The sequence below is a fragment of the Ictidomys tridecemlineatus genome, chromosome 4 (genome assembly GCF_052094955.1).
Source record: "Ictidomys tridecemlineatus isolate mIctTri1 chromosome 4, mIctTri1.hap1, whole genome shotgun sequence".
In the NCBI taxonomy this organism is placed as follows: domain Eukaryota; kingdom Metazoa; phylum Chordata; class Mammalia; order Rodentia; family Sciuridae; genus Ictidomys; species Ictidomys tridecemlineatus.
Genome location: NC_135480.1, coordinates 58,355,366 through 58,364,110, shown reverse-complemented (window position 1 = coordinate 58,364,110; position 8,745 = coordinate 58,355,366). Strand labels below are relative to the sequence as shown.

Genomic DNA, 8,745 nt, shown 5'->3' with positions numbered 1-8,745 from the left:
TATGCTTCCCTTTGAGACCATAAACTCCACAAAGGCAGGAGTCTTTTTTATTTGACCCTTTCAAATCTTTTCTGCATTCCCTTGCCATCTGCTTGGATACAATCAATAGGAGCACCACCAGATCAGATGGTAAAGAATGACATCTAGGTATTTGTTCTCCCAGGTTTTTTTTCTTTTTTTTTTTAATGTGTGTGGTTCAGGGATTGAATCCAGGTGCACTTTACCACTGAGCCTCTTATTTGTTTTGAGTCAGGGTCTCACTAAGTTGTGGAAACTGCCCTCAAACTTGCAATCCTTCTGCCTCAGCTTCCAGAATCAGAATTACAAACATGCACCACATCCAGCCCAGTTTAATTTACAAAAAAAAAAATGGTTCTATTTTATCACACTGGTTCAATGTTAATACAGTTGTCCCTTGAATTGGTTCCAGGATCCCCTGCAGACATACTATATTTATTGGTGTGCTGGAGATTGAACCCAGGGCCCAATGTATGATAGAGACATGCTCCACAACTGAGCTACTCATCCCAACCACTCATATACTTTAAATCATCTCTTCACTACTTATATCTAATAAAATTTAAATGCTAAATAGTTGCTATACCCCGTTAGGGGATGACAAGGAAAAAAAAAGACACAATTTCTTTCCAATTATTTTTGATCCTGGGTTGGTTGAATACCCAGATATAGAACCCATGGATATGGAGGGTCAACCATATTTATTACTACTGAAATTAATATGATTGTAGGGCTGGGATGTGGCCCAGAGATACAGCTCTTGCCCCAAATGCATGAGGCCTTGGGTTCAACCTATGGCACCACACACACACACACACACAAAAAAAAAAAAAAGATCCTTTTTTTTTGCAGTATTGGCCATTGAAAACACAGGGACTACTTAGCACTCAGCTCTCTCTCTCTACAATATATATATATATATATATATTAGTTTTAGATGGACACAATGCCTTTATTTTTTATCTGGTACTGGGGATCAAAACCAGTGCCCCACACACGTGAGGGAAGCGCTCTACAACTGAGCTACAACCTCGGCCCCCTTTCTGAGACAGGATCTCAACAAGTTGTCAAGGCTGGCTTTTAACTTGTAATCCTCCTGGCACAGCCTCCAAAGTAGCTGGCATTACAGGAATGAGCCTCCACACCCAGTTTCAGTGGTCTTAATCATCATGAATTTGTGATAAAGCTATCTGAGCACAGCTGGAGTTATGATAAAATGATATGGTAACCTCAGTGACTGACAGACAATAGATGGAAATAATGGGAATAATCAAGAAGTATTTGAATTTATTTGATGGGAGGAGAAAAAATAGATTTCCACAAGTTTTATACCAACTTCTTATACACACAAACACCTCACTTTTACTCTCAATTCATGTAACTGTTTAAAGTGGCTATGTTAAGTAATATCTTTGTAGAAAATTTCCTTATTTAAAATATTAAAACCCTGATATATATAAAAAATAATAAAAATGATTAGCCCCCTGCCATCCTTAATGTAAGTTTTTTCCTTAGCATATGAACAAATCATAGTAAGCTTTACAAGGAACTGTTATCTACTGAGTCATATTTCTCTCTAAGTTTATTCAATTAAAACAATTATTTACAATCTTTATTAACAATTGGAGACGGCTGGGGGTGTAGTTCAGTGGTAGAGCACTTGCCTAACATGGGTGAGGCACTGGGTTCAATCCTCAGCACCACATAAAAACAAATAAAGGTTAAATTCTTTAAAAAACTAGACTTTACTATCAAAAAGTTACTTTTCCTTTTGTTCTTCAAGGATGCCTTATAAAACTACTTGATAAAGGAGTTATATAAGATACTGACATTCCACACTGACAGATTCAACACTGCTCACAAATCTAGGGAACATTCGCTGGAATTTTAACTCAAGAAACCAATGACAACAAAATCAATGACTTTTGAATTAGATGACTATCAGCGGAGGAGAGGAAAAATAATTTTAGATCCCCATTTCATAAGGACTTTCTTAAATGCCATGAATAACTTATTTGACCAATAGATAGGCTTCATGCAATAAAATCAGAGTAAAACAATAAAAGGCATATTCAATACATGTTAAATATAGATATATATTCCATGTATATACACTGTGAAAAAAAATTTTAGTTAAAAAAATTAAAGACTAAAAAAAAAAAAATTAAAGACTGGGGCTGCAGATGTAGCTAAGTGGTAGAGCACTTATTTAATGTGTGTAAAGCCCTGGGATTGATTCTCTAGCACCACAAAAACAAACTAATTTAAAGACTAATCATTTAAAAATGAAATTGCCTAGTTTTCACTGTTAATTTCATGAATGTACAGGAAACAACTGGAATTTTAATTTGATATAGTCAACAGACAACTCTGTCCCACACTTATGTTTATTAAAAACTGACAAACAAAATCTGTACAAAAAAATCTCAAAGTTAATTATCACTTTCAAACAGTAATCAAGAGACACATTATCGCCTAGGGCCCCCTCTTCCTCTTCCTCGGCCTCGGCCTCTTCCTGCAACAGCTTCCCTTTTTTTAGATTTCACCTTAGGTTCAACATCCACAAGTAGTGTATCCAGAGGTAAGCTGTCTGGCAGAATAAAGTATCGAATGTTATTTCCCGGAATACTCAATGTTTCCAGCTGTACAGGTTCTCTGTTCTTCAGGGTCATTTTCACAGCTTTAAGATGTGTATTCATGCTGACATCTACACCTGTAATTGTTCCATGGACCTGTGTTCCATTCTTCAATTCAATGGTTACAGTTAGTTTCTTTTTTTTTTTTTTGATATTAAAATTTCCCCAAATTGGATTTATTTTGGTTCAAAAACAATTGTTGAAATAACTGACAAATTCTGAATAAAGTTTGTAGATATTCATAATTTAATTTTCTTATTATGTACCTTTTTGGAAATGGAGAAAAAGAGATAAAACAGGTTAATAAAATAGTAACATTTGAGAAATATTTCCTAGGGATTCTTTGCACTGCTGTTATAAATCTTTTATAAATCTGAAACTGTCAAAAAAGAATATTTCTTTAAAATATTAACAAGTAACAACATACTCAATAAAATAAACCGTGAATCTGTATAGGTATAATTAAAAAAAATTATTGGTGGATGATTACAAAGATATTTATAGTCTCAAACTCTCTCCCTACAAAAAATTTAATTACAAAGTAAAATACTGCAAATACCACCTTAATAACCAATATTAGCATCAGCAGTAGTGTGGATATTATATGTAACATGATTTGACTCAAAGAGAAAATCAGATAATTGATTCTATGATACTCTTGCCAAAAGAAAAACATATAATCTAGTTCCAATCATAAAGAAACCAGAAAATCCATCTTAAGAACATTCTACATGCTTTCTCCCTGAAAAGATTCAAAGGTAAAGAAGAGACTAAGAACTATTTGAATCTGAAGGCATGTATAAAATACAACAATTAATTTCATTTTATGGCTCTGAATGAAATATTTTGCTATAAAGGACAATATCATGCTACAAGCAATGAATAAAAATAATTTGAGGATTAAGTGGTTGAAGGAATTATGATAGAATGTATTATTACTGATTTGAGAAAAAGCAATTGCTTAATGTTTTTTTTTTTGCCTTTTCTCTTCATACAATCTTGCCATATATTAGTAAAGTTGCAGATTTTAATTTAAAGTACTTTTGTCCACTGAAACATTTTAAAGTGAATTGCTGATATATGACATCATCCATGATATATTTAGTTTTTACTACAATCAGAACATGCTAGATAACTACAATACAACCTTATTATTAAACTTATGTGATTAACAAGTATTCTGTTACTTGGTTATATTTGAAAAATCATTGATAATGAATGAAGGTTGTATTGTAGTTATCTAGCATGTTCTGACCTGTAGAAAATACTAAAAATATCATAAATGACAGCATATGTCAGCAATTCACTTTAAAATTATTCAGTGAGGGCTGGGGATGTGGCTCAAGCGGTAGCGCGCTCGCCTGGCATGCGTGCAGCCCGGGTTCGATCCTCAGCACCACATACCAACAAAGATGTTGTGTCCACCGAGAACTAAAAAATAAATATTAAAAATTCAAAAAAAAAATTATTCAGTGAACAAAAGTACTTTATATTAGAATCTGAAACTTCACTATTATTTTCCAAGATTGTATATACAAAGAGAAAATGAAAAAAAAAACTATTAAGAAAATACTGATTTTATTAGAAACACGTCTTAAGTTAATGCTTTAAATTAAAATTATAAAAATTTAAAAAACTCTATGTTTAATGGCAGTATAATAATTCTAATACATTAACCCATTAGTGAATATAGTAAATTGAATTCCAAACTCATGTTACCTAAATCTCTGGATCCATATTCAGGGATACATTTTTTAAAATACATATAATCTATCATTAATGTGATATTTAGATTCACCAAATTAGTATTGACCATTTGTTTGTTGAATGATGTTTAAATGTTAGCATTTAGACAGTTTGAAAACATCTCAATAAAAACTGGTTTGCACATGCACTTCAAATTTTCTTACAGATGTATATAAAACTTCATATTTTGAGAATTTCATTATATATATGATACACACATCCTTTACAATAAAGTTTTTACATCATACATTTTATCAAACAATACAAATATTATATCAACAGTCTGAAAAACACAATATTATTCTTCTTATGCTTTTTCTTAATATCTCTGTATATCCTTATGGTTTTTTTCAAAAGAGGAGCTTGTCTTGGCTTATTAGTAATTGTTCAGGCAGAAACTCCCATAGTCAAGATTCAAATTCATAGCTTGAAAAGCAGGCAAGCAGTTGATTTCAATTCAGAGTCGTTGGCATTATGACAGGGATAAAACAGGATACTACTGGAACCCTTAGAAGGGACTTCTGTCCCAAATTTGTTTCAGTGTTTGAGGTACTTCAGTGGAACTGATATGTAAGGTAACACCTGTATATCAATGCAGCAGGGGTGCAGTTCCTTCTTCTTCTCTTTGCAGCATGATGAACTTCTACCTTTCTTTCAGGCCTGAATACCTTTGGCAGACTCAACATAGGAATAGATTCAGAAAATTCTGAAATGAACCTTATAGTTGTAATTTGTCTCTTGATTATACAAGCTTGGATAAATAAATTTTGGGTATGGATTAAAACCTTTTTCACTTTTCTCATTGAAAAGCTCTTTTAAACGATCACATGGGTGATTTCAATAAAGAGTAGGTTTTTACAGATCTCTAACATCACATCTCCATATAAAGTCTGCTGAGAAGGGTCCAGGAATTTCCATTCCTCTTCTGAAAATTCAGTGACCACATCCCTTAATGGCAATGGTTTCATTTTCTGGATTTCAGGATGCTTAATGTTCCCCTTATATTTTTTTTCAGCTCCAGTGTAGCACAAAAACCACAGTAAAAATATTTAATTATTTTCCTACCTTATATTCTTTCTTATCACCTTCATTAGGAACCTCTCATGATGCCTCCTCCGCCGCCACTACCGCCCTACAGTTAGTTTCATGACTCAATTTCATCAAAAATCTCACGAGCTTCATTCTAGCGGCGCTGTTACCCCCTTGGTCCAATAGTGCACAATATTAGACAAGCGAAGACCCACCAACTAAGAGTTATGAATAGCCGGAAATGCCTACTCCGGAGGCTCCAGATGTAAAGAGCGCCTCACCAGTCTTATATATATAATTTTCTTTTTAACTTAGAGACAGAGTCTCACTAAGTTGCTTCGGATCTTGCTAATTTGATGAGGGTGGTTTTGAACTCGAAATTCTCCTGCCTCACCTCCTGAGCCACTAGGATTACAGGCCACTGCCCCGAGCTCATCCCTGTTTTCTGTTGGGGAATATAGTTTCTATAGCTCTGCTATGCTATTTGTTGCTTCTCTTCTTTTCATAGTAACCCCAACTTCAGATACTATAGCCACTTAGCACAAATGTCCTCTGCTTATTCACATCATCATTTGAGATTACCTCCCTGGCATATGATTAGTAGGGGGAAAAAAAAGGCATATGGATCCCATACTTCCCCTTCTGGGAAAGAATTGAAAAGCTTAGGTGAATATAAGACCACAGGAAGACAGACTCAGGGCTCTTCTTGGAAATCCTTGGTGAGAGATATTTCCATCTTGCTTTACAGATTCTCATCCTCTGAATCCCAGCCCAAGGCCAGAGATTCATTTTCCATCAATTCTTCTAGCCCAGGAAGACAGACAGTGGGGTGGAAAACCTAAAGTGTACAGAGTAGGAAACCTGTCCATCAGTGTCCAGGCAGGTGTCACTATATCTGTGGCACCTTATGGAGGAAGAGATGGTGTGAAGGAAAAGTAGGAGAATAGATAGAGCATGGAGCATGACATCAAGTGTCGGAGTCATCTTCCCATTTATTACCAACTACAACTAGTCAGTGGCACAAAACAGGAATAGCCTCAGTCTCTGATCAAAGATGGGAGACAGCTTAGGGAGATAGCCACAGTAGTGTCTACTCTCTTCCCAGATATAGAGAGCCCTAGGTAACAATCAGGTCAAAAACCAAGTTAGTTTTTTGTGTTCCATTTTATTCAGATTGTACCATTTCTCCAGCCCCTCTCATCTTCATTCCATCAGCAAGCATGGAATTCCCATTTAGTTCCACACACTGTACAAAGGCCCCACTTGAACTGCTTCGCACTATTCTGGCTCTGTTTGGGTAGAATGATGGAGAAAGGCAAGATCCTCCACCACAGGCTGAGCTTCCATGTCTGTCACAGTTCAGGCCTGACTTCTTCTATACGTTTGGGATCTATCAATGGAGGTGAATAGAGTCATAAAAAGTGGGAGTAGACTGCAGGTAGAGCCAAGCCTGCAGAGGTTAGTCCGGTGTACTCGTGCCTGGGAGGTGAAAATGGGGTAATGGGATTGGCACAAGTAAAGGGCCACCTAGGGGCAGAAGGTGGAGACACCTTGGTCAGAGATGAGTCCTGTAGCACTGTTTGGCCATCTGAGGATACACATCTGAGGACACACTGTTTGGCCATCTGAGAGAGCACCTTCATTCCTGTGGGTCCACCTTCCTCACTGCCCCTGCCCAGAAGAGCTGAAGCAAGTGCCTAAGCCTCTGAGCAATCTGCTGGGTCCGTACTCCATAGACTACAGGGTTAAGGGCTGGAGGAACCACCACATAGAGATTAGCAAGTAGGATGTGGATGTGGCCAGGCACTGTGTGGTGGCCAAAACGGTGAGCCAGGAAAGAGAAGAGGGCAGGTGTGTAGAAAAGAACAATGACACTGGCATGCGCCCCACAGGTACCCAGGGCCTTGTGGCGGGCACCATGGGATGGCAGGTGGCAGACAGCACGGAGAATAAGGACATAGGAAGCACCTATGAGCCCTAGGTCCAGGCACGGGGAGAGCAGTGTGGTGGCCAGTCCATACCAGATGTTGGGGCGTGTGTCACCACATGCCAGGCGAGCCACACCCATATGCTCACAGTAGGTGTGAGGCAGGGCCCGCTGCCCACAGTAAGGCAGTCTTTGAAGCAGAACCACAGGAGGCACCATGACACAGGCACCTTGAGCCACTGCAGCTATACCCACTATGCCTACCACACGCTGGGTCAGCAAGGCCCCATAGCGCAGAGGCTGGCAAATAGCCACATAGCGGTCCACAGCCATGGCCAGCAACACTGAGGATTCAGCAATGAAGGCCACATGGGCAACAAAGAGCTGAGCTAGACAGGCCCCAAAGGAGATCTCACTTGACAAACCCCAGAGCACAGCCAGGGCTTTGGGCACTGTGGATGTGGCCAGAATCAAGTCAGCAGCTGCCAGAAGCCCCAGCAGTTGGTACATGGGAGCCCGGAGTGCTTTGTCCACTGCTACCAGTCCCAGTAGAAGGGCATTCCCTACCAAAGCTGCCATGTACAGCAGGCACACAGGCACAGACAGCCATGCATGCAAGGCCTCCAGTCCCGGCACCCCCAGCAGGACAAAGGGTCCAGGGGCAGAGACTAGCACAGTCTGATTGACAGCAGACAGGGCAGGATCCAGCTCCATTTCCTGGTTTCACCAGGCTCTGTACCTGCAGGGCACAAATGGGGCATGTGAGAGGCAATTGCCAGTGTTACTGAGATTATAGTGAGATAGGGGCAAGGATGAGGGGTTAAGATGCTGTAGCATTTTCTGAACTCCAAATCAGGTACTGTTATGGGATTTGTCATACACTGAACAATGATTTCCTAAGAATTTTGTGGGTTCACTAACTTTCCTGTATGATTCATGAAAGAATTTGGTTTCTGAGATGTTAACATACTCCCAGTCACACAGGTAGTAAGTAAGAGAGCTAGGATTTGAGCCAAACCTCCTCTGACCAAACATCCTGCCTCACTCACATCCCCACATCCTGACTCCTGCAGAGATGAGGCACATCCAAGCACAGACTAGACTTTCCCACGGGAGAGTCTTATTGGTTTAGGAACCTGAGCTTCCTTCTGAAGTGTGAGGTTTTACCTAGACATGGGGCCTGACCCTGTCTTGCTTACCACAAGGCCATACTGGCTCCTCTAGTCCTGGAAACATGTTGTCATAGCCTCACAGGGGAGACTATCTTATGAAAGTCCTTTTTTTCAGGATGAAATGTCCCCACATCAACCTAGACACATGGGAAGTCATTCATGTTATCTAAGTCTAATCCATGCAATGCTAGCACAGCACCTGTGTTCCCTGCACCCT

At 38.9% G+C, this 8,745-nt stretch overlaps 2 protein-coding genes across 2 annotated transcripts; both read right to left on the bottom strand.

Moving 5' to 3' along the window:
• Positions 1–2,471: 2,471 nt before the first annotated feature.
• LOC144376827 (small nuclear ribonucleoprotein Sm D1-like) lies at positions 2,472–5,682 on the bottom strand. The gene is made up of 2 exons (XM_078045102.1): positions 5,529–5,682; positions 2,472–2,789 (listed from the first exon to the last, which is right to left on the bottom strand). The coding sequence occupies exons 1-2, from the start codon at positions 5,580–5,582 to the stop codon at positions 2,487–2,489; spliced, it is 357 nt and encodes a 118-aa protein (XP_077901228.1). The 5' UTR covers positions 5,583–5,682; the 3' UTR covers positions 2,472–2,486.
• A 1,386-nt stretch (positions 5,683–7,068) lies between these two features.
• LOC101972078 (olfactory receptor 52D1) lies at positions 7,069–8,070 on the bottom strand. The gene has a single exon (XM_005342489.3). It carries the CDS (start codon positions 8,068–8,070, stop codon positions 7,069–7,071), a length of 1,002 nt encoding a protein of 333 aa, XP_005342546.2.
• Between the last annotated feature and the right edge of the window lie 675 nt (positions 8,071–8,745).

Coding starts and splice junctions, on each gene's coding strand:
- LOC144376827 (XM_078045102.1), bottom strand. CDS start 5,582: ATGAAGCTCGTGAGATTTTTGATGAAATTGAGTCATGAAACTAACTGT. Junction 2,790..5,528: donor ATGAAACTAACTGTAGGGCG/GTAGTGGCGGCG, acceptor AAAAAAAAAAAG/AAACTAACTGTAACCATTGA.
- LOC101972078 (XM_005342489.3), bottom strand. CDS start 8,070: ATGGAGCTGGATCCTGCCCTGTCTGCTGTCAATCAGACTGTGCTAGTC.